Genomic DNA, 23,500 nt, shown 5'->3' on the forward strand with positions numbered 1-23,500 from the left:
GTTTGAATTTTTTTTATCAGAATGCCTTTTGATGTCAACAGTGTGGACAAGTAGTCAGAAAACGTACGGTCATCTGCGAAAGGTCTGCGTAATAATACTTTGGAAACGGGTCGAAATCGATGGATCTTCATTTGGAATTTGTTAGGGAAAGTGAATGAAGGTCCCTGTTTTTAATTCCATACCTGTGTTAATACCTGGAGACTATATGCCTTATTAAAGTTAAGAGCAACAATAATAGTAAGTATACACGATACTGAATACCCTTTTCTCTTTCATTTATTATTCAAACAGGATGATAGATTCATTGTAAATAAATGTATTGAAAAAAACAACAACAAAGCGTTAAATTTCAATTCACGGTAGGCCTTTATATATATTCGCAAAGTGACACAAATTGAATTGATTTCGTTTGTTTGCTAAACAGATACCCAAGCGACGGACGTGGACCTATCGTCATACATTGGCGCATATTTATTTAATTCATCGTTTGTTTTGTCTGTTTTTGCATTATTTTCTTTCAATGTGAATATAGATTACTTTGAATTCACATACCTGAGACCGCGCGATGATATCTTATACAGCCCAAAGCCATGGCATCATCATGTGGAATTGCATTGAGAGTATCAAAACATATTAATAATTATGTATACATACAGCATTTAGGTGTTATGAATGTGCGTGTGTATGTATATATATATATATATATAAACAAGGTTGAAACTTTCATGCTTTAATCCAACAAAAGTTATTGAAGTCCACAAATTTTCGACGAATACATACCGTCTTTATCAAGTGAATGACAAAAGTCATTGATTTTTTTTTATGGGGGGGGGGTACTTATTACGCATTGGGCCCCCCCCCATATTGCTCGGGGCACATTCATAAAAAATCCTGTTCATACCATGTTATGACCCCCCCGGCCTCGACCCCTGTTACGCCCCTGCTGTCTTGAAAAGGTGATTTATATAAGTAGTTTCTTATAAAATAACTATAGACATGATAAAGGTATACATTGCTTACCAATGACAATGCGAGTGTGCAGCATTAGCTGAAAGGGTTTGACAATCAATCAATCCTGAAAAGGGATGATTTGAGAACTTTATGGAATTGGAATACACGAAAAGAACAGGTACTAGACAAATTAAATAATGCGAGCGTGCAGTGCGAGCTTTGAATGTTGATATATCAACAAAACGGACATTTTACAGAGCACTTAAAATCACTTTGTAAATCAAACACATTATGAAAGCTCGATATGTCCGAGCTGAAATATATTTGTAAATTGACTTCAAAACTTAATATAGGCTCCATATCAGCCTATTTATTGGGCAAAATAATTATGTATCTCCTCCTACCCTCTTCTCCTCTCCTCTCCTTTCCTTTCTTTTTCTCTTTTTGGGGAGGGGGGGGGGCTCCGCCTATGGGGCATGGGTGCCCCTCCCTGCATGGATCCGCCTGTTTATTTGTTTGACTTTCTCTTTGAATGTAAACGAACTTAATACTATAGAAGTAGGCCTATGCCTCGCTTAATGGCACTTTCGCTGTTTTCAGTTTCGGTGACGTACAAGAAAGCGACTCGTTCTGTTTTGTATTTATACCGACATGTATTAATGTAAACATTTCCGGGTTTCCCTGGGGAATGGGAACTCCCTCAATTAAAAGCAAATTGATTTTTTTTCTATACATTACCAGGAAGTCTGACTCTGGAGGCTCTTGTATCATGTAGAATTCTCCTGCGACAGTCTATGATTATATTATGAACAAACTGTTATCAAGATAGGCCTACCTACATTGTTTGATACAAAATGCGAGAAAAATGAATTGCTGCGGGGGAAAAGTTTCTACCCATTTCACTGTAAACATCTTCGCGTTTTATTCATGCATACATAGTAGTCCCGTGCATATTATTTAGACAAAAATTACATATATATCGTTTAAATGGTGCTCTTTTCACCAAGAAAATGTCCCCTCATGAGCATAGGCGGCGGAAGCGGGGGGGACGTGTCCCCCCTGAAACGTGTGTTGTCCCCCCCTAAAATTTAGGTTGATGACCTTTTTTTTTTTTTTTTTTTTTTTTTGCTTGTCAAAATTTTTTTACATGTGTCCATCCCAAAATTTCAGGTGGACACCCCCTAAATTTTTTGGCTTCCGCCGCCAATGATCATGAGTGTGTTCTGTGACCCTTTCATCTGAAGTGGACACGTTTTAGGTGTTACCAAGTGCCCTTTCTCGTATAAGTGTCTTTTTTTACCAATGCCTCCTCATGAAAAAGTTTTGTGCCCCTTTCACCTGAGAAGGACCCGTTTTATTTGTTAATGATTGCCCCTTTGCCTTCTCACATAGGTGCCTGTTAGGCGGATCTAGGGGGCGGAGGGGCCTGCCCCCCCCCCCATTGGCGGAGTAAAAAAAGGGGGAAGAAAAAAAGGAAGGAAAAAGAGAAGGAAAAAAGTGGTCGAAGACGAGTAAATAAAACAATGTGAGGGGAAGACTTGGAATAAAATCTTTCATGTCACTACAAATTTTTGCTCACCCTTCGCGCTTGCATTGCATTCTCGATGAGACACTCTGTACATTATCTTGTTAAGCTGATATGGAGTTTAAAATATCAAGTTTTGAAGTCAACATACAAAACATATTTCAGCTCGGACATCGATCTTTCATTATTCTTTTCTACTTACAAATTATTATTTTTTAAATGAGTGCTCTGTAAAATATCCGCTTTATTGTCTGAAGATAAACATTTTCAGCTCGCGCTGGGCGCTAAGCACTATTTGATTTGCCAAGTACCTATTCTCTTCATGTATTGCATAAAGTTCTCAAAGTATAGCCCTTTTCAGGATTGATTGTCAAAACCAGCTAGCGCTGCGCGCTCCCATTTTGATTGGTGGGAAATGTATACATCTGTATAAAAAAACTACTTATAATCCTATTCTGATGAAAGTTTACAAAGAATTTCTGCGCGCGATGTGCGCTCGCATTATTGTTAAAAATCATAGAGTTATATAAACCTAATACATGCATCCTATTCATAATTTAAAAAAAATGCTTAAAATGTCTAGTTTTAAGGCCTTAATATGTCAACACTTTTTTTGCGGTCTCAATAGCCCTTTTTTTAGATCAATAAATAAGATAATAACGTTTTCGTGAATTAATAATTAAGTTCTCCCTTTTTTTCAGAAAGAAATATCGGAATATAGCAAAAATTCAGCTCGCGCTTCGCGCACACAATATTGATTGTCATGATAAAATAATGTATTTCAAATCTCTAGATTATAGGTCTAAATCTAAAACGCGCGAACGCACAATTATTGAGATACGCAGCTGGTTCTTTATTTAAAACATGCTTAAATTATTTAGGAGATCAGAATATCCAAAATTTTCTGCTCGCGCTCGCATTATTATAATGTGGGCAGATCGATACCCAATAACCCATCCTTTTCATGATTTATATAATATGGATAGAGTGTCCCGCTCTTAGGTCTAAATCTCATTTTTCCAGCTTTTTTCGGATTATTTATATAACTATAATGTTCACGATTACCAAAAGTGCTTAGAATATCCATTCTTTCGGTCGAATGTCAAAATATTTCAGCTCGCGCTTCGCGCTCGCATGTTATTGTTAAAATATGTATCGTTTTCTTGGCTAACTGCAAACAATCCTTAACCATGTTAACAGATGGGTGTTTCATAAAATTGTTCGTAAAGTTACCGACTTTACGCACGACTGGAACATTTTTTAGCAGGGGCGTCGATTTATTTTCAGATGGGGGGGCGCGAAGCGCGAGTTGATTTTTTTTAGTATACTGACCTTAAATACGGAAAAAAGTACCTGTGTATACTGAAGTAACTCATGAGGAGGATAAATATCTCACCACGCAAGTAATGTGAGTGCCCGAATGAATCTCTTTATATTCTGACATGAAAGCTTGATATTCTAAGCATTTTTGGTACCAATGATTAAGATGGGTATCCAAAACAACAATAGATGCTTGCGCGGAGCGCTAGCTGAAAATCTTTATATTTCGATCTGAAAAAAATTGACAGTTTAATTGACGTTTTAATAAAGAACAAGATGTATATCCAATCCATGAAAAGATAATTTCAAATTGAAGCGGGAGTTCTTTTGAGGTTTAGAACTGAAAACGGGACATTCTATTCACCTATCATAAAAAGTATGGGGTTTTGCTACAGAAATGATGCGAGCGCGAAGCTCGAGCTGAAAATTTGTATATTCCAATCTGAAAAGCGGATATTTTCAGCACGATTTTAAATAAAGAACGAGTTGTGTATCTTAATCTCGCTTGCTACAATCTTATTTTATTTTTGCACATGCGGAATTATGGGGGGGGGGGGTGACAAAACGATATGTTTGCCCCCCCAATATTTTCATTGGTGTGGCGATCGCCCCCGCCCCCCCCCCTTTCCTTTAAAACTTTTTGACCAATGTGTTTTTATATTCTGGAAATGAATTTCACTTTATTGATCTCGATCGAGCTGAGTCTGAACATTCAGAACAAAATCTAGGAACTATATATTCGTCGCTGTAAACAGTATTTTTTGATGAAGCACAATTGAATAAGCTGTATTGGGCTGTTGTAATGCCCCATATAATGTACCGTCTGATCGAGAAGATCTGAAATTAATCACAGTAAGTTAGAGAGATTACATAAGAGGGCAGCATACATGGTGTCTACATTCTCTTGGGAAACTCCATCTGAACAAATTTTCAAAATATTATCCTGGCCCAAAATACGCAATGTCTTTTGTAAAGCATCTTGCTCATAAAATGCATGTTCATAAATGTTTACACGAAGCTGCTCCCCAGGTGCTTTGTGATAAGTATATTTATATAGAGAAAGTATCCTCCCGAACAACTAGAAGCACAAATAAGATGATAATCAGTGTGCCAATGGCCCATATGCTCGTACAACCTTTTATCAGAAATCATTTTTTTTTGTCACAGGACCATTACATTGGAATAAACTACCCGAACACCTCCGAATCATAAAAAAACATTAAACAGTTCAAACGGGAAATGGCTAAATGGGAAAAAAAACTTTAATATGTAATAGGCACTAATGGTAGAATCTATTTTATTCTTTCTCCTCATTTTATATTTTATCTCTTTTCATGTGTATATATTGTTTTCGTTTTTTTAGTTTTAGGTAACATCTGTACAGCATCATATTTTATTTGTTCTGTTATTTTCCATAGTTAATTATGCTTATTTCATTTCATTTTTTCAATATTAGTATTTATGCTCCTTGATTCTTTGTTTATATTTGAATATGTTACCATATTTTATATTTGTGTTTGTTCACGAAGGGCCTCAACGAAAACCAGCTTGTTGCTGATTGAGCTACCCTTCTTTTAAATAAATAAATAAATAAAACATTGCTATATTCGAAACAAAACGCTGCGCAGAGGAAAAACGTAATATCGTGTCATTAACAGCATTATTGGTAAGAAACAAGAAAACAATTAAGGAAAAAGTATACTGCCTACATAAGTCTCTCTTTTTTCTTTGTTTCAAGATAGTGAATGGGTGAAAAGAAAAGGTGCATTCTTTTTCCCTGTGCCCCCCCGGTCCCCCCCCCCCCCGGCACACTTTCAACTTCGCTCAGCTCCCTGTCACAGTCATCTCAACCAGTGCCGCTGTCGGCCCCTGGAGGCTGGATGCTCTCCGAACTTCCAAAGTCTGGACGCAGATGTGCAAAATAATGATTGATACAGCTCGCCAGATTTTACCAGAAAGAACCAGCTTTAGCTGGCGCCTGCCTTGCCAATCGAAATCGCGAGCGCGAAAGTTGAGATCACGGTAGAAATACGGCTTCGGCTGGCCAAGGCCAAGCCTGCGCCTCGGCGCGCGCCGGCGGACTTGTTATGTGCGCTAGTATATCACATAAATTTCAACATGAATTTCGCTGCTTTGTAGCGCGCGGAAATCAGTACCGTATATAGCGCGCGTCTATGCAGCTCCAGCCAGCTTACTAGCCATCAGTGTACATAGCATCTAGCGTCAACGAAGAATATCCGGCAACATTTCTCGGAACGAATCACTGTCATCGATAACCCGTGGCCGCATCTGGTAAGAATAAACGGTTAACTGTTTCAAGCTAGTCTATAGGCGCAGTTTGGTACTGAATTGATTCTAACGTCGTTACTGCTGTAATTAGTGAAAACATCTTTTTCAATCACAGTCTTGGCGTAGAATCGTGGGTATGGTTACGGTACGTTCTCTATTGTCGGCGCGTGCGATTCTAAATGCCCATACATCAAATTGAGCTCACACGCTTCCGTGATACCGAAATTCTAAATGTGTACTCGTTAATTCGCCATCGGCAATAATCGGCGGTCTCCAACTTTAATGTGCAAACGCGATACTTCGCCATCTGCAATTTTTATTTACTGCTGCACCACTTACGGTATGGTATTGGTACTGGTACGTGGCAGCCGTCTGTTTTGAGGAGTTTTTTAACATTTTTTAAATTTATTTCTAGTACCGTACTAGTACTGATAGTATAAATTATACTATTAGTATAAATAATGATCAGATGATGGTGGGCCCTAGGCTAGCCTGGACTCTGGAGGTGTCTGGGGAGTAAAAGTCATCTACTCTACTACTAGTAATTTAATGGCAGTGTATACAGCCACACGCGTGTGTCTTTACCATCCAGCCACACGCGTGTGGTTATATCCAGAACACCTATCTGTGGATACCGCCACACGCCGCCAGTAATAACAGTAAAACACGTACTGGTATGTAGGTCTGACCATCTATATCACGATCAAAATAACCTCATTTCTTCAATAAATTCTTACATTCTAAACCCATTTGATATCCTTAGATCGTTTCAATTTCATTCTCACCGTCTTCTCTCCTTGCTTTTCTTGTCTTGTTACAAACGGTCGTCTGTTTAACAGCAAATTCTCTTTTTATACTTGTGTCGATTCTGGCTTCCTTCGCGGCGGCGGCAGACCCATACAGCGTTAGCGCAGCGCAGGCTACCACTTTAGTAGACGCTGTATGGGTCTGCCGCCGCCGCGAAGGAAGCCAGAATCGACACAAGTAGAAAAAGAGAATTTGCTGTTAAACAGACGACCGTTTGTAACAAGACAAGAAAAGCAAGGAGAGAAGACGGTGAGAATGAAATTGAAACGATCTAAGGATATCAAAGGGGTTTAGAATGTAAGAATTTAATGAAGAAATGAGGTTATTTTGATCGTGATATAGACGGTCAGACCTACATACCAGTACGTGTTTTACTGTTATTACTGGCGGCGTGTGGCGGTATCCACAGATAGGTGTTCTGGATATAACCACACGCGTGTGGCTGGATGGTAAAGACACACGCGTGTGGCTGTATACACTGCCCTATTTGCCTAATTTAATACTCCCCACTGACATCGTAAGGCACGTACGGGTATAGTGAGTGATTGTATTACCGACTGGCCTTGTAATACACAACGAACAATTGTGTACAACGGATAGCGGAGCGTGAACGTAGCAGTCGTGTACATTTTTGCTTATTACATGACGTCATCCAGCCCTAGCCGAGAACCAATTTATGAATGAAAATATAGTAAGCATGCGCAGTGCAAGCCTTTTATTTCCCCACACAGAATTCCACCAAAACAAGTGTGCAATTCTCTATCACCTCGTACCAAAATCGACCCAGAATTTCACTTTCCCGTATTTTATATGAATTATGAAAGGTATTCTCGGAGGATCTATTTTCTCACCGATACTGCGCAGGTAAGCAAATTTCGATTACTTCTTGCTTTTCCGTCAAAATCTTACGAATTAGCGTCTATATGTCATCGTGTTCGTTGGAATTTGTAGAGTCTATCGCAACGTGCACAAAGTCAATTGGCTTCCGGGTTTCGGAGCGTCGCGTGAATATGCATGAAATTGCAGAGTTTCGATAATTTTTGATCGATACCGGAGCGATCCGATCACGAACCAAAACCATTTACGGCGTACACAACGTGACCGGATATCGTTATCGCTATCGATACTTCCGCACGCAGTCCGAAGGAATTATTTTTGGGACCACATGGTCATGACGTGATCTACGCGATTGACCAATCAGTGGTCTTCGAATCGCTGTGCGGAGACGATCTATCCGTTGTACACAGTCTATGGGCAATTGTTCGTTGTGTAATATGTTGTATTACCGAACCTGCGCATCATTCATATGCGTCATAAAATAATCAAATACGCTCAAACCTTTGCAACATCCTTCCAAAGCATGCAAAGGAAACTTGAATAGAAAAATGATCAAAAACACTATTTTGAAGTCCTAATATCATCAAAACAATAAAATATGGTCAAAAAGCTCATCAGTGACTTTGTTCCCAACTTTTCCCATGGAAAACACACATTCGGTAATAATACGATACCTTTTTCAAGTGACCAAAATATTTCACTTGCGAAGAGAGGTCCAATTGGAAGCTGATGTTGTAAAAATGAAGGACAATTTTGGCAAAATTTCTGCATATTTATATTTTGTAGGTATTTTTGTATTTATGGTGAAAGTTTGGTGAATTTTATTGGGATAATGTGTTTGATATGATCAAATTCATGAAAAGTGTTCGGTAATACGATCCACTACCATACCAAAACCTGGAACTTTGGCCCCCGAGATTTCTACTTTCCCTCTAAAAGATCTAGCTCTAAAACATGTACATGGGGTCCAACTTCATTTCCAACATTTCTGCGATATTGATTTCATTTTTAAAGAAGAATTCATTAAAAAAAACGTGAAATTTGTTATGAAAAGATGGGAAGAGCTTACGACAGCACGCAAATCGCGCGATTTGCGTGCTGTCGCCAAGCGGAAGACAAAGAAATCAAGATGGCGACGTAAACACGGTTGTAAGCTCTTCCCATCTTTTCATAACAAATTTCTCGATTTTATAATGAATTCTTCATTAAAACTGAAATCAATATCGCAGAAATGTTGGAAATGAAGTTGGACCCCATGTACATGTTTTAGTGCTAGATCTTTTAGAGGGAAAGTAGAAATCTCGGGGGCGAAAGTTTCAGGTTTTGTACCCGTACGTGGGTGAATATAGCTTAGGATCCCAGGCGTCAATGGGGAGTAACCATACGTAGAGTAGATGACTTTTACTCCCCAGACGCCTCCAGGCTAGGTGAGCCCCAAGTGACAAGTCTGCGCACCTAACAATTTGAGTTGAGATTCTACATGAATTTCTTATTTCGCAAAATCTTTTGGTTAATAGTGTTCCTTATATTATTAAGACTAGTAAGTGTACCAAATTTCTCATTAAAAAATGAAAGAAAATATAGATAGAGAGATAGATAAATGGTATTTATTGTGATAAAGTACAATTAGCAGCCAAAGGCTGAATTACATGAATTTGTACAGAGTAAAATTTCAGTAAACAAACAAGCGAAACAGTAAAAAAAATGACAAAGTATATTGGAAAGGGGATACAAAAAGAAAAGTATACAGAGGGAGAAGTAATGTCAAATGCAGGCATGGGGAAAGGTTAGGAGTAGACTAAATGTATGTATACCTTAATGAACATTTTAACATAAATATATATTTAACCAATTTTGAATGAATAACATTACATGTAGATTAAAGAGTGGATTGTATGAAAAAAAATACTTGCTTTTTAGAAAAGAAAAAAAAAGAAAGCTATTAATTTGGGTGAAATTGAAGGAGGAAAACATGTATAAACATTATAAATGAAACAGTAATCTGGGTTGGGATTGTTCTCGATATGCTTGATAATGATTCTAAAGAAACACTGTGTTGATGGTAATAATAGTTGGAGGAATCGGAGTAATGAATGAATTTATATCTCAAAAGGAATTTAAATTAAAAATAAGAGGACATGGAAGTAATATGATCTGAACAAAAATATAAATATGAAGTGGGTTATAACATTATTAGCCAGTGATTTTTCAGAAAAGAAAGTTGAATGATTACTGCAGAAATTAACAATTCGAAAAATATTCCAAAAGTCAGTTACAGTTTATAAAGAGAAGCTACAAATAAAACAACAAAGGTATAAAGACAAAGTTCTTCACAGTCCATGGGAGTTTAAAAGTCTCATAAAGAAGGGGACTGGGCTGTTCCTGTAGCAATCAGTTCTACTTCTAGGTTCGATGCATACAGTATTCTTCTTGTTCTTAATAGTGTCCTTGTATTTGTGTTCCTATCAAACCATGGGCACCCAGATTCATTTTCTTGAAAAAACCACGAGCAGTCATTTTCAGATTGAAAAAAAAAATGGTACCCCATGTCTGTGCACTCATTCACTTTGCACACGATTCAGGGATTTTGATGACAAAGGCTGCATTTGAGGCCGTCACATAAAATGCCCTGAATTCATTATTTTTCCACCATTTTGAGTCGGATCTTTTTTCTAATACCTGTCTATGTATTACATGTGTAAAGTTCATGCTCGTTGCGTAGCTTCTTTTAATAGAATCGCGGGTGCGCAGACTTGGGAGACCGTGCAGACATGGGGGAACTGACCATACTAGTTAGTAGTACTAGTACATGGCTCGCTAGATAACCATTAGGGTTCATGGGGTTAACAATGCAAAATCCCCCATCGGGGCTCATCGATTTTTGTCTTTATTTCATAAAAATATATAAAAAGAAAACTTGTCCAAAATAAAGATTATTCCCTTTGGCCTGAAATGCACCAAAACGGGAAAAAATAAAATTAAAAATAAAAAGGGGGAAAAAACTGACTGACTTCGGCTGTCACACAACTCCCACTTCCTGTTTTATCCGAACTTAATACATAAACATATGGCCATTGAGTCCCTTTTCAGATCGAGCTAGAACTTCGGTCTCTGTATTTGGTGAGTGGAGCCAACGGAGTTTAGCGGAACAAGAACAACCAACATAACAGAAACCAAAGCTTTTGGTCTACTCTTATATTGTAGACCAAAAACTTTGGTCTCTGTTCTATTGGTTGTTCCACTAAACTGTTTATTCCAAGATTAGTCACTGAGAAACCTAAGAAATCTTTTACATGAGAATGAGAAAACCATGGAATAATCTCAGGAATGAATAATTAGTTTATGCACCCAGTCATTGTCTACAGCTTCGAGAACGGACTGGACAAGTAACATTGGAGAAGTGAACCAGTGTTTCTCTATACAAATACAATTATAGGTCAATTTAGTATTTAATAGTAGATATCTGAAAACGTATGTTTAAGACTATTTATAACACACAGTTAACGCAATGAGAGTCCACACACAGTTTACCCCCCCCTTTAATGCAAGTGGTCATTTTCAAACGTGAGTGACACGACAATCGGAGACGGTTAAGGGCTCATATCTTTAAACTTAAATGTTATGAATCAATCATGACTACTATATTATATACAATGTAGGACTGGCATGGGTCACTGCCAGTTTGATTTGAATTCTACAATTTGTTTAGGAGATATGATCGAAAAATGGTGCGTGAGTGACACGACAAATTTTGGACATGGGTTTTTGACCATTATCACTTATGATTGGATTCGTGCCCAAGTAACTGTCCAGGAGTACTGCGAGTACCCATACATGTATGTAAATAGTGTACCTATTTAGCACATATAGTTAGAATCAATCAAACCTTCTCTATGGAAAATGGTGCCCTCCTATATACCGTGAGTGACACGACATCCAAAACGTGAGTGACACGACAAGTGCAAAAATACAACAATGAAATTATTTTTGGCATGATGTACAAGAGTGAAATCCCATCAACCATAAAACAAGCTTAATTACATAACAACTGCCTTCTTCAAAGTTGATAATGTGTCATCCTGATGATTAATTCTTGGTTTATGGTCATACATGTATTTGCCTATCAACTCACATTCCCTATACCATACCACATTGTCACACTCAAGCTTATACCACTCTTCTCTTTGGACGAGGAGGCACTTGAAGGAGCTGTTATGTGGTCTTGGCATTGACATCAACTCAAACTTTCTTTTTGTGGCCTGATTTCATTCAAAACTCTTTCTCCCTATCTGTATATGACAGTTTACGGGTTTACAATTCAGCATCCACAACTGATGGAAACATTTTTCCTTGTAAGAAAGGTATTCTCAATTGTCACTCGCATCATCTGGTATGGTCTGGTAGCCAATGATGTCATGCATGACTCCTCTTTCTTGAAATAATGGATTAGAATATTATCCTCCATTATCCTCCTTTAATATTTTAGACATTGTCCAAATAGGACTTGGCAGCTTCAGTGTCTTTTTTTGTACACTGTATCAAACCACAGTTATTTGGCTGAACACTTCAGATGGACTATTAGCAAATCCTTGAGAAACTTGAATTGGGATCAAGTTCAACTCATCAAGCATTGGTTTTCTCCTGAACACTGCTTGTATGTGGACCTTCCAAAGGCACTGTACCAAGTTCAGAGCTTTGATTTTCAGCAAGAATCTTGCAAGCTGCTTTTCATTGCTAATGATCATATTTGATAATAAACCAAACCAAGGGTAATACATGGAAAGCCACAAGGTGAAAGATGCATAGTAATTACTTGATTCTTGCAAAAACAGCCACAGTACAGTCTGTTGGTATTACCTACAACTACAAGTCATTAGCCTTTCCTTTGCTGAGCCCTTGGATGTTACACTGAAAGTCAATTCAGCATCCCCAAACATCAAATACTCCCCCTATACCTCCATATGGCATAGGTTTTCCCCACAAGGTCCAGCTCAGTTCTAACCAGGGTACCCCTCCCCAAGATAAACTGATGTATTTGAAAACACGGCAAGGCAACTTAACCAAAGTTGCTCAAATGCAAATTTGGTCTTGGTTGGGACTTGTTGGGACCTACAGATAAGTTACTGTATCAATTTGCTGTGTGTAATGCAAATCTACTCTGAACCCACATTGGCCGATCATGGTAGTTTGCTGTGCAGGCCCTAGTTCATCACTAGTGGTATGAATGGTGGCTGAACAAAGAATGATTTTGAACCAGGCATGTAGCTTCTTCAAGCAATATCCAAAATGCTCTTTTAAATCTCTTTATATTCTCACCTGAGATGTTCTTGCAAAAAAATTGTTTATTTAATGTCCTTGAATACAAGCTTTGTGGCAAAAAAGGTTCATTTTAATCAATCAGAAGGGAAAGATTTTTTTCTGATTTTGAAAGAATGTTTGGTGTTCACAGAGATCTTGTCATACACTTTTCTACCATTAGAATATTCTAGCGATTTCTGGAAATTTCAAAATAAAGATCCCAGACCTTGCTAACTTTAAGCCTTTCTTAATTAGTAAGACAAAGAAATAACTTTCCTGAAAAGATAGGTGAACGTTCTACTCATTTCCGTTAATGGAGACAGAGAATGTTCAAGTCATACCTGACTAATTTGAAACATCACCAAATCTTTATGCACTGTAAATGTGTTCAATTGTTCATTACTATGTATACCGGTAGTAGTTTTTCTCTTAATATATGAATTCATATTTTTGTGTTGATTGATTACGTTATTATATTCTTTTATCTCAGTACCTCATCAAAAAATAAATCAGGATCTGAGTATTCACACGAATGGAAAGTTGTCAGGATTTTTGAAACTGAGGAAACCATGGAGAGGAAGAAAATGGATGAACTCAATGTCGATTTCTGTATTTCCATTGATAGGGGTGTTAAGTTGGGAAAACAGAAAAAAATATTAGCCTTACATACATGTAGGCCTAAATGATGTCAAGTACAACGTTTTGACTCCATCATTGAATTTATGTTGTAAAATGCTTTAAAAATTATTCGATGTCCTTTTTTATACACAATATGAGACCGTGAGTGACACGACCTTTCGTGAGTGACACGACATTGTGAGTGACACGACACAACTTTAACCTTTAATTTTAGCTTAACCTTAACACATTGGACCAAGTTACTTTATATACAATAAGGTAAGGGAAAACTGTATTTGCTCCTGTACTGGGATAAATTAATTTTCAGAATACACATCTCTAGAAAACTTTTTGTCTTTAAAACGTGAGTGACACGACAACCAATTTTTAAAAATTTAAAGATCTATTTTTTTCAGAAAAACACTTCAGATAATTTTTTTTTGTTATTTAGGAGTTAGATACAATACAGAGCTAGTATCTTGCCAACAAATATGCTTCTGATACAAATTTTATATTGTGATAGGCAATATGTAAATTTTAATGCAAAAATCAACATTTTGTAACATTAAATTTCCCTTGCACTAAATTCACTGTATTTCAAGACACAATGAATAATTTTACGTAACTGAAATGGAAAAATATACTTTGAGATGTCTAGTTTCAAAAACCATTAAAGCCTACTGATTTCTAGCAAGTTTTAATTTTCACCCCCATGTCCACTTTTGTTTGAAAATGACCAAAACTATTTTACATGACGTTTTTTAAAAGCATTTTCTATTGGATTTTTCGCCTTGTTTTTGCAATCTTGTTCCATGTATTGCTCTGTGAAATTGAACTGCGGAAGTCTTTCGGTATGAGATTGTTTTCGTCTGGAATCATGATAGTGTCCGGTAATTTTCGTGACTACACCTAGTCCTAGGCTAGCTGCAGCTGTCAGGACAAGTGTTGCACCCCCTTGCCCTAGCCTAGGCCTAACTTACATGTACATGTAGACTTAGACTGAAACTGAGTGATATACATGTAGACTAGACCTATTAGGATTTGTGTTTCGGAGGAGTTTTTCAATATTTTCTGATTTTTTTTTTTGTTGTCCTACTACTCAACACTAGCCAGGACATGCAGGAATCTCCTAATGTAGAGATTTATTCATTTTAGGTACTTGGGTTAATCTCCATGGAGCCAGGGACAGCATGCCATTGCCTTGCACTACATGCACCATCATTTTTCTTAAATTAGGGTTTTGAGCCCAAATTTATGTAAATGGGCTACAATTTCCTTTTAGATATCCTTTTAGATATTCATCCAATATTCTACAATATCCTTTTGGCCAAAATTTGTCCCTTTAAAAAAATTACACATTAAATAAATAGAAATATGAAAAGAGAAGCATTTACTCACAGGACATGCTATGCTATGTGTGATGCGCTATACAAGAATTGAGCATTATTATTATTATTAGATGCTCTTGCCGCCATTTCGTCTTTGAATTGCAGCCTAGCGGCGCTACATAAAATATGCGTGCATTTGCTGATGAATATCATGAATCTCACCTCAGTGCTAAATCCCGCTTCACCAGGTCTAGCACGCAGGATATTTTAGCATCGAGGTGAGATTCATGATATTTATCGGCAAATGCACACATTTTTTATCTTGCACCGCTCATGATTTTGCCGCCCTCTATACGCGTCTCGTAGCTAGGCTGCAACAAAGAAATCAACATAGCGACAATAAATGCCCTCTTTTCATATTTTTATTATTTAACGTGTATTTATTATTCTTTTACCGTGGGCAATTTATCTCGGGAGTAATTGTTCCCAGGGGTAATTGTCCTTAGGGGTAATTGTCCAGGGGGTAATTGTCCGGGCCCGGGGGTGGGGGCTAAAATTAGAAATTGTGTTGAATTTCGTTACAAGATGCCGGGTGAGCTCCTCATCATTGATGTGCTAGCTAAGTATTCTGTCATTAACAACCTGCTCCCTTTACAAAGGATTAACTTCTTCCTATATATACATGTAATTATGATATAAATGAATACACTTTGTAGAAATTCCAGAGATCTATATATTCCACTTTTTAAATATGAAGCATCAAGAGCTAGTCTATATGTTCCCAAAGGCCAACCATTTGGAATGGCCTTTCTAAAGACTTAATACAATCCTTATCACTTAATCAAAAAAAGAAAACTAAAACAAGCTCTCTTGATTCAGGGTCTTGAATGTGTTCTATTTTCCGATTCAGTTCTTTTATTTCCCCTTCTCTTGCCGCTGCCTGTCACACATACAGTATGTTTTGTTTCATTTTTGCTTTGCTTTATACTTTCTGCTAATTGAAAGATTTTGTAGCTTATTTCAAGTTTCGCCACATTATTTTCTCATTTTAGGGTTTAACTCAGGGTAACGGACCAATTCATTGATTGTTTTTTAAACATAAATTGTTGAAGTTTCTGTGTGTGGCCATAGAATGTAAAGGCATTGGCTAACATTGACTTGACTTTAAAAAAATCTGAGCTGTGAGTTCCAACTTGTCACCTGTGTCTGTGATATGATTAAAAATGAAGCCCAGAAAAAATTGCATCCGAAAATCATTATTAAGTGCTTCAAAAAAGTGAAATGTAAAGTGACTTGAAACACCATCTTAATTTCATCACATACATGTATGTGTTCTATTATTATCGGCACGGTAGAAATTACTCAAAATCTTTGTTCATAACGTATCAAAAGCATTTCTTTTGATTTTTTCGTTGATTTCAGAGTTTTTAGGCTGATAGAAAGGCATCCATGTACATATTTCATCTCTCTGTTTTTTTTAAATTACCTTAAGTACAGTGCACCACACAATGCATACTGAAGCCATAGATATAGACATGCATTATGGCTTTCATGGATTTTTGCTTTTGGGAATTGTGCATTTACACACAAGATGAGTATGCTATGTGCGGTTTTGGTATGAAATAAAGCTGAGAAAGACATCCAGGGTGGACTTGACTTAAGAGAAATCTTTTGACTGTTTAATTTTACTGGACAGTTATAACTACACTCAAGCACTTTAATTAAAGTGCCATTTTGAACACCTTTTTTTTAAGCCAAAGGATTGTTGTTTGTTGTATACCCTGTTTATTTTTCTCTTTTATAAAACCTTTAACATTGTTTATTGAATCTTTCTGAAATTTGTTCACAGTGCAACAGTAGGTGCAATCATGGCCAGACATCATAAAGTTCTCTAGCCTCGGCTTTTCTGCTTGCTGATACGGCAGAGCAGAACCATATTGGGATTGGGAGGTCCCCCACACATCAATCAGCATCATGCCATTCCAAGCCCCACAGTGGACAGAGGTCCTCTCTTGCCCGGTGTGCTGCAAGGACTTCAGCCCTAGCGGACGTCAGCCGGTCAGTCTCTCTTGCGGTCACACAGCTTGCAGGATGTGCCTGAGTAAGCTTCATCGTCAGCAGTGCCCGTTTGATCAGACTGCAATTTCAAAAGATGTGAGTGTGATCTCTCATTCTAGGGAAGGACATGACAGGGTTTGGCTTTTTATTAAAGGGTAATGAAACCCTTGGAACAAGTGGGTTTGTGTGGAAAGAGAAAAATAAAAGAATAAGATCAAAGGAAGTTTGAAAAAAATCTGACAAATTATGAGAAAGTTATGAGCATTTGAATATGGCAATCACTAATGCTATAGAGATCCTTAAATTGGCAATGCGACAGATATGTGTGATGTCACATGTGAACAACTTTCCCTTTGATGGACTATAAAATAAGGTACCCCCAATATGTCTCTTTTTGCTCTTATGGTGATACAATCTCTAATATATTCTTTGAAAATCTGTATAACAAGCAATCTTGTAACCCGCAAGTGAAAACCCGAACCGTACCGTCCCGTATAATCCAATAATTTGCAAGCGGGACCCGCTGACCCGTCGGGTTTTAACCCGCAAGTCAATTTATCTTTGAAAAATGAAAAACCCCCACACTATACAGGCTCAAATCAGGAAAATATATGTTTACTACTACCTAGCCTAGAGTGAATTTACTTACAATTTGCAAATTTGCCTTTTATTCCGGAGAGAAAATGTTTTTTGGGTGACTTTGTACCACGAAATGAGTCCGATCTGATCTCGAAATTGAAAGCATGATTACGCAATTAACGCCTCGGATCGGAGCTAGCTAGCCGCAGCTCAGCGCGCTAGCTACATGTAGCCCAGGGGCCTGTTGCATGAAATGGTCTTTCGTAGAACCATTCTACGTAAGAACGAGATATCGCTCAACTGTTTCACAAAGCCGATTTGGGCGATACGAAGAATGGTCCTTGGAAAGACACCTCCAGACATGTCCTACGTAGGCATGATCTTCTTTGCACACCGCCCGCCACCGTCGGCACTGAGAGAAAATGCGTTTACGGCAAGCCACACTGACATATCACCTTTAAACATATTTTTTTAGGGGGTTGATGGTGCATTTTATCTGGGATGGCGCCAAGTTATTTTTTATATGGGGGCTATTTGTCATCAATTTCACGTCGACAAGACGACCAAAAACGGATGTCATTTTAACTTCTCCGGGGGTAATGCAGGGGGGTAATGTAGGCCCAAATATTTTTAAAAATATGTCTTCGTTTATTTTCCCTCCGTCCTATCCCCACCCCTTTTCCATTAAAAAAATAAACTTGAACTATCGAAATGGGCGGCACTATCTCTCTGACCCCTCATGCTTTCTCATTATAGATAATTGAACAACATGAAAGACTTCTTTAAAAGAAATTTTGTAAGGAAAAAAATACATGTTTATAACGTTAAGCAAAAAAAAAAGATACAAAACTAAAATGTTTAACATCTAAATCATTTATTCATTTTTATTTAATTTTCATTATGATTATTATTTTTTGATGAGATTGATTTTAATCACTGAAAATTAATTCTTGGATTTGGGCAACTTGAGATGTGAAACAGTGAAACAAAACAAAAATCTGCAGTATCAAAATAGCTAATAAAAATTTAAGATACAGATTAGGCCTATATACGAATTCATCACATGAAGATAAGTTCATCAAATAAAATATTATGAAAAGTCCATACGAAGAGGCGCATTTTAAATCTTAGGGTAGGCCCCCTTTCGGCTCCTATGTCATGTTAAAAGAATCACGGTAGTCTCTACTCCTTAATTTTGAAATGTTGAACATAATAATATTGTATATTCTTAAACCTTATATTCTTATATAAACTTCCATAAATCATATGATCAACTTTAAACTATGACCAACGTTTATGATCGTTGTAATTTTTTAGCATTTTTTCTGTAAATAGTATTTTCTCCATAGCGGATTGCACAACTTTTTCTGTGTTTTAATTATTATTGCAAAGCACTACTTTATTCACTTGGAAATGTTTGCAGCAATGTTCATATTTTCCTTCTCTTCGATTACTCATGCAACTGAGCTATGTTTATACTCTAATCACTCACATTTGTATTTCTTGCGTCTGACAAATAAAATAAATAAATTAGATTTTTCACACGCAGCCTCTCATATTTTCCCCTTTAGTCTCATACAATCAGACACTGTTGATTTTGTTTACTCCATTCAAACCCTATTTTTACTCAACAAATAACTATTAACGCATAATTTGCTTAATTATAATTAACCATAAGTATTCTATAAAAAATACAGAATATTGAACTAATAAAATGTCGAAATTACTTAGTTAAATCAATTTTTATATCGGACAAGGGTCTCTTTCGTTGAAATATCAATGAAAGGTGTCTCTAAAAGGACACCATGTTCTAAATAAGTGAAATAATGAAAAATTCGATTTTATTCAGTTATGTTTGTGAATCTTTAAAGTTTTTTCTCTTTTTACCTCATAAACTAAGCTCCGTACTTAAATTCTACAATCAGTGATAAATAAAACATCATTTGATCTCCTTTTATTGAAATAAATGATTTGATGAAAAGTCGTCATTCTGAAATAAAAGGTTCAGGTGACGATGAAGACTAAATATCTTTCCGATACTATCGATATAAAACGATGTCGCGGACTTGGAAGACAAAATTGCCTTCGTGAAACGGTTTACGCTGATTTGTCGCCAATCTTCCTATCTCGGAAGAATGGTCCTAGGACGTTCCTACGTATCGCTCATCTCGTCATGCAACAGGCCCCAGGCTGCCCAGCAAGGATCGGCAGACGGCAATGTTGTTTTTCAGTCCAGGTCGGTCGACACTGCGACTCACAACAATCATAATTACAATATTCAATTCTATGGGACCTCGTCTATAAAGTAATCAAAATTGCAATAAATACCTGGATAATGATACAGTCAATTTTTTCTTCTCGTTTATCTCTATATTATTTCCTTCTGTTTTTGTATTTCATTCGATAATATGGCCGCTAAAACTCGATGTTCAGTTTCCCGTCGCCCGCGTTATGAAATTTGGCCCGCGTTTGAAAATCAAATTCTGAAAAAAAACTATTTGGATATCTAGATTCAAAACTGATTTAAAACATTAATATAAGCTTTTCAGTGAGACAGATATTTTTATATCTTGTAAATACCTGCAAATCTTTTCTTTCTTTTTTTGTGAATGGAATGACGCTGCATGCTCAACCATACCTTGAGGGATGTTCGCGCAGGCTCCACTCAACAACCGTAGAAGTGGTGGAGCCTGCACGAACATCGCTCGAGGTATGGTTGAGCTACCTCAATAAATCCCAAAGTCTTGTAACCTCGCGTTGGTGAGTTATCATACGGCCTAGTACTCATCCAAAATAACTTATCTTATTTGCTAATTCATTAGCTAATTATAACTTAAAAATCATTTGATGAGTTAAATATCAGACAAAAAAATCATCAAAGCTCAATCTGTTACAAGGCCGACGGGAGACTCACCCACGTACGCATTGGCGCTTGTGCTAGCTAGTCTGAGCTCTGTCTCTCTGCCAGAGCTCTGGGGGACAATTCGCTCTGTAAAGGCCTCAATGATGGTGATTTTCTGCTTCAGACAGAGTTAATATTTCGGGTATATTTTTCAAAACTGCCAATGAATTTTGATGATTTCTTCATTGTCATGTATATTTAAGTTATTAATGAGTTCATTCTCACCAAATTTAGACTCCCCCATAGAGAAATACAATTTTCGTGGAGATCTGCGTTTTCAAAGAACTTCAGGAAAAGTAAGGGTATGTGGGCCTTTATTACATGGTCAAGTACTGGAATTAGATGGAGTAAAAATTAGATATTGAATTCATTTATATCAAGTTCAACTCACAGTCTCACCCACAAAAACACTCCCACATCCAAGATTCTAGGCATGAAAAAAACTTTAAAAATCATACAATATTAAACAACAAGTAATAATTAATTTAATAAGTGAACAGGTATTCCTCAAAATACAAAAACGTAGCATTTGAAAAGAGCCCCTGAAATATTGCAAAAAAATGAAAATGGAGCCCCCCCCCAAAAAAAAAAATGATTAATTTTTCCCTGGCTTCAAGTTCCACAGAATAAAGTGCGTTAAAAGGTTACAAAAGGTCAAACTTTCATCTTCTGAAAAATAATGAATAATGAAATCGGTTCCTCATTATGAGCTGGAAAAAATGGGACGGGAAACTCAACATCGAGTTTCATTGGCCCATGCGGTTGCTTTTGACTGCGCTGCATGCACGCACTGGCGCTGGCCTTTGCAACTCGATGTATTTATCATGTTGAACTGTCTCAGACTCAATCCTGTTCACTATTCACAAGACAAAAATACGACGGCATTTTTAAAAGGAAATATCTACGTCTCTAAAAGAATCTGCCACGTAAGAAGCACATGATCTTAACTCAATTTTCACTGTGAATGTTTTTATCATGCGTCGTTTATTCTCCCTTTTTTTCGCATGACGGTCTGCGGGTTTGAGAATGAACTCGGCCCGGCCCGCAACCCGCGATCGGAGGCATACCGGCAGGTTAACCCGTACCGCAACGGGTGCGGGTTACAACATTAATAACAAGCCCTCCTGTAGAAAGAATTAATGATCTTCTGATAGATATGTTAAAAGAGACATTTTAAGTGAATATACAAAAGCAATGGGAAAGTTTTTCACATGTGATATCACACATCTTTGTCTTATTGCCAATGGGAGGGTCTAATTACAATAATGATCTAAACTTCAAATGCTCGTAACTTTCTTATTATTCATTCAATTTTGCTCAAACTTTGTTGATCTGTTTCTTTGATTTTTCTGTCTTCACACAAGCTATGTTGCTCCAAAGGTTTCATTTTCCTTTCATAACAAAAGATGGAGAATGTTGATTGATAACAACCAGTCATTTGTGAAGTACATCGTGAAAAGAAATTGAGATTGAATTCATTCAAACCTATCATATACCCTAACATGAAATTCTGTCTCGGGATTTGAAAGGTGCTTGTTTCTTTTGCTTTGTTATTGAATTGGTATCTGAGTTAAAGCTAAGCTGAAGTACATGTAGTCCCAGCAAGCAATAACTTAATTCAAAATAAAGGTTAATTCTTATCATATTGTTGATCTAATTCTTCATGTACATTCATGCAAACCTAAGTTTTTGTCTCACCTGCGAAGCTGAGTGAGACTATAGGCGCCGCTTTTCCGACGGCGGCGGCGGCGTCAACATCAAATCTTAACCTGAGGTTAAGTTTTTGAAATGACATCATAACTTAGAAAGTATATGGACCTAGTTCATGAAACTTGGCCATAAGGTTAATCAAGTATTACTGAACATCCTATTAAAGTTTCATGTCACATGACCAAGGTCAAAGGTCATTTAGGGTCAATGAACTTAGACCATGTTGGAGGAATCAACATTGAAATCTTAACCTGAGGTTAAGTTTTTGAAATGTCATAACTTAGAAAATATATGGACCTAGTTCATGAAACTTGGACATAAGGTCAATCAAGTATCACTGAACATCCTGCATGAGTTTCACGTCACATGACCAAGGTCAAAGGTCATTTAGGGTCAATGAACTTTGGCCGAATTGGGGTTATCTGTTGAATTCCCATCATAACTTTGAAAGTTTATGGATCTGATTCATGAAACTTGGACATAATAGTAATCAAGCATCACTGAATATTTTGTGCAAGTTTCAGGCCTAATGATTAAGGTCAAAGGTCATTTAGGGTCAATGAACTTTGGCCGAATCGGGGGTATCTGTTGAATTACCATCATAACTTTGAAACTTTATTGGTCTAGTTCATTAAACTTGGACATATGAGTAATCAAATATCACTGAACATCCTGTGCGCATTTCAGGTCACATGACCAAGGTCAAAGGTCAATGAACTTTGGCCGAATTGGGTGTATCAGTTGAATTACCATCAAAACTTTGAAACTTTATTGGTCTAGTTCATTAAACTTGGACATATGAGTAATCAAATATCACTGAACATCCTGTTCGAGTTTCAGGTCACATGATCAAGGTCAAAGGTCATGTAAGGTCAATGAAATTTGGCCATGTTGGGGTTTTTTGTTGAATAACCATCATATCTCTGTAAGTTTATTGGTCTAGTTCATAAAAAGTGGACATAAGAGTAACCATGTATCACTGAACATCTTGTGCGAGTTAGAGTAGTATTCAAAGTCAGCACTGCTGCTATATTGAACCGCGTGATGCAGGTGAGACGGCCAGAGGCATTCCACTTGTTGAAATATTGAAATCTTGAAACAGGAGCATATACTGATTATTGTTGTTGTTTTTTAAGAAAGACCTGCATGTTTGTATGTATAAAAAAAATATGTTCCAAATGATTACCATGGAAAATTTGTGATTACTCAGAAATGAGCAAAATAAGCATTGTATTCCTGCTAGGTGTGGGTTTTTTTTTCAAAGCACCAATAATGGTA

At 37.1% G+C, this 23,500-nt stretch overlaps 1 protein-coding gene across 3 annotated transcripts in view; it reads left to right on the forward strand.

The window, feature by feature from the left end:
• LOC121428318 overlaps window positions 1-23,500 on the forward strand; it is a 47,938-nt gene continuing 24,438 nt past the window's right edge. For 2 of the 3 annotated variants that reach the window (XM_041624874.1, XM_041624877.1), the window contains exons 1-2: window positions 5,981-6,088; window positions 16,823-17,127. In XM_041624874.1, the coding sequence (XP_041480808.1) occupies window positions 16,948-17,127 (180 nt within the window). In that variant the 5' untranslated portion in view covers window positions 5,981-6,088; window positions 16,823-16,947. Of the gene's footprint in view, window positions 238-5,980; window positions 6,089-16,822; window positions 17,128-23,500 lie in introns of those variants that run through there. The other variant, XM_041624876.1, reaches the window with a different exon arrangement.

The sequence above is a fragment of the Lytechinus variegatus genome, chromosome 15 (genome assembly GCF_018143015.1).
Source record: "Lytechinus variegatus isolate NC3 chromosome 15, Lvar_3.0, whole genome shotgun sequence".
NCBI classification, from domain to species: Eukaryota; Metazoa; Echinodermata; class Echinoidea; order Temnopleuroida; family Toxopneustidae; genus Lytechinus; species Lytechinus variegatus.